At 38.1% G+C, this 852-nt stretch overlaps 1 protein-coding gene across 1 annotated transcript in view; it reads left to right on the plus strand.

The window, feature by feature from the left end:
* The window catches only part of LOC100947382 (suppressor of cytokine signaling 5-like), a 40,628-nt gene extending 40,297 nt beyond the window's left edge, over positions 1 to 331 (plus strand). The window contains 1 exon segment of the mRNA XM_012810543.1: positions 320 to 331. Within this exon segment, the coding sequence (XP_012665997.1) occupies positions 320 to 331 (12 nt within the window).
* Positions 332 to 852: the final 521 nt, after the last annotated feature.

The raw sequence follows: 852 nt of genomic DNA on the forward strand, positions 1-852 counted from the left end.
AACCTGCCACCTTAGGTGTATGTGGCTGGCGCCCTAGCCACTTGAGCCACAGGCGCCGAGCCTGAATATTTGTTTTTCCATTCTCGTGATACTTTACTAAGAAGAATGTGTTTCAACTGCATCTGGGTTAGTACAAAAAATGTGAAGTCACCACATTTTTTATGATGAGTATTCATGAAGCATATTCCATGATTTTGTTAGTCCATTCCTGAATTGATGAGCATTTAGGCTGTTTCCACCTTTTGGCAATTGTAAATTGAGCTGTGATAAAGAATCTAGTGCATATCTCCTTATGATAAAATGATTTTTTTTCTTCTAGATGGATGCCTAGTTGCGGGGGGTGGGGAGCAATTGCAACAACAAAAATTAACCAATGGGATTTAATTAAACTGAAAAGTTTCTGCACAACTAAGGAAACAGCAATCAATGTAAATAGACAACCTTCAGAATGGGAAAAGATATTTGAATATTATGAATCTGACAAAGGCTTGTTAACCAAGATTTATAGAGAATTCAAATTCATCAACAAAAAAGTGACTGTTAGTGATAGATGCTAACAATCCCATCTATCACTGGTCAGGAGACATGAATAGATCCTTTTCTTCGGAAGACAGATGAATGGCTGACGAGCATATCAAAAAATGCTCATCATCCCTAATCATAAGAGAAATGCAAATCAAAACCACCCTGAGGTATCACCTAACCATAGTAAGATAGCCCACACATCAAAATTCCAAAGTTGCAGATGCTGGCATGAATGTGGAGAGGGGAACACTTTTATACTGTTGGTGGGACTGCAAACTAACACAACCTCTTTGGAAAGAAGTGTGGAGAATCCTCAAAGAACACAAA

This window comes from Otolemur garnettii, unplaced genomic scaffold, assembly GCF_000181295.1.
Source record: "Otolemur garnettii isolate 467f Iridium unplaced genomic scaffold, OtoGar3 scaffold00136, whole genome shotgun sequence".
Classification (NCBI taxonomy): Eukaryota; Metazoa; Chordata; class Mammalia; order Primates; family Galagidae; genus Otolemur; species Otolemur garnettii.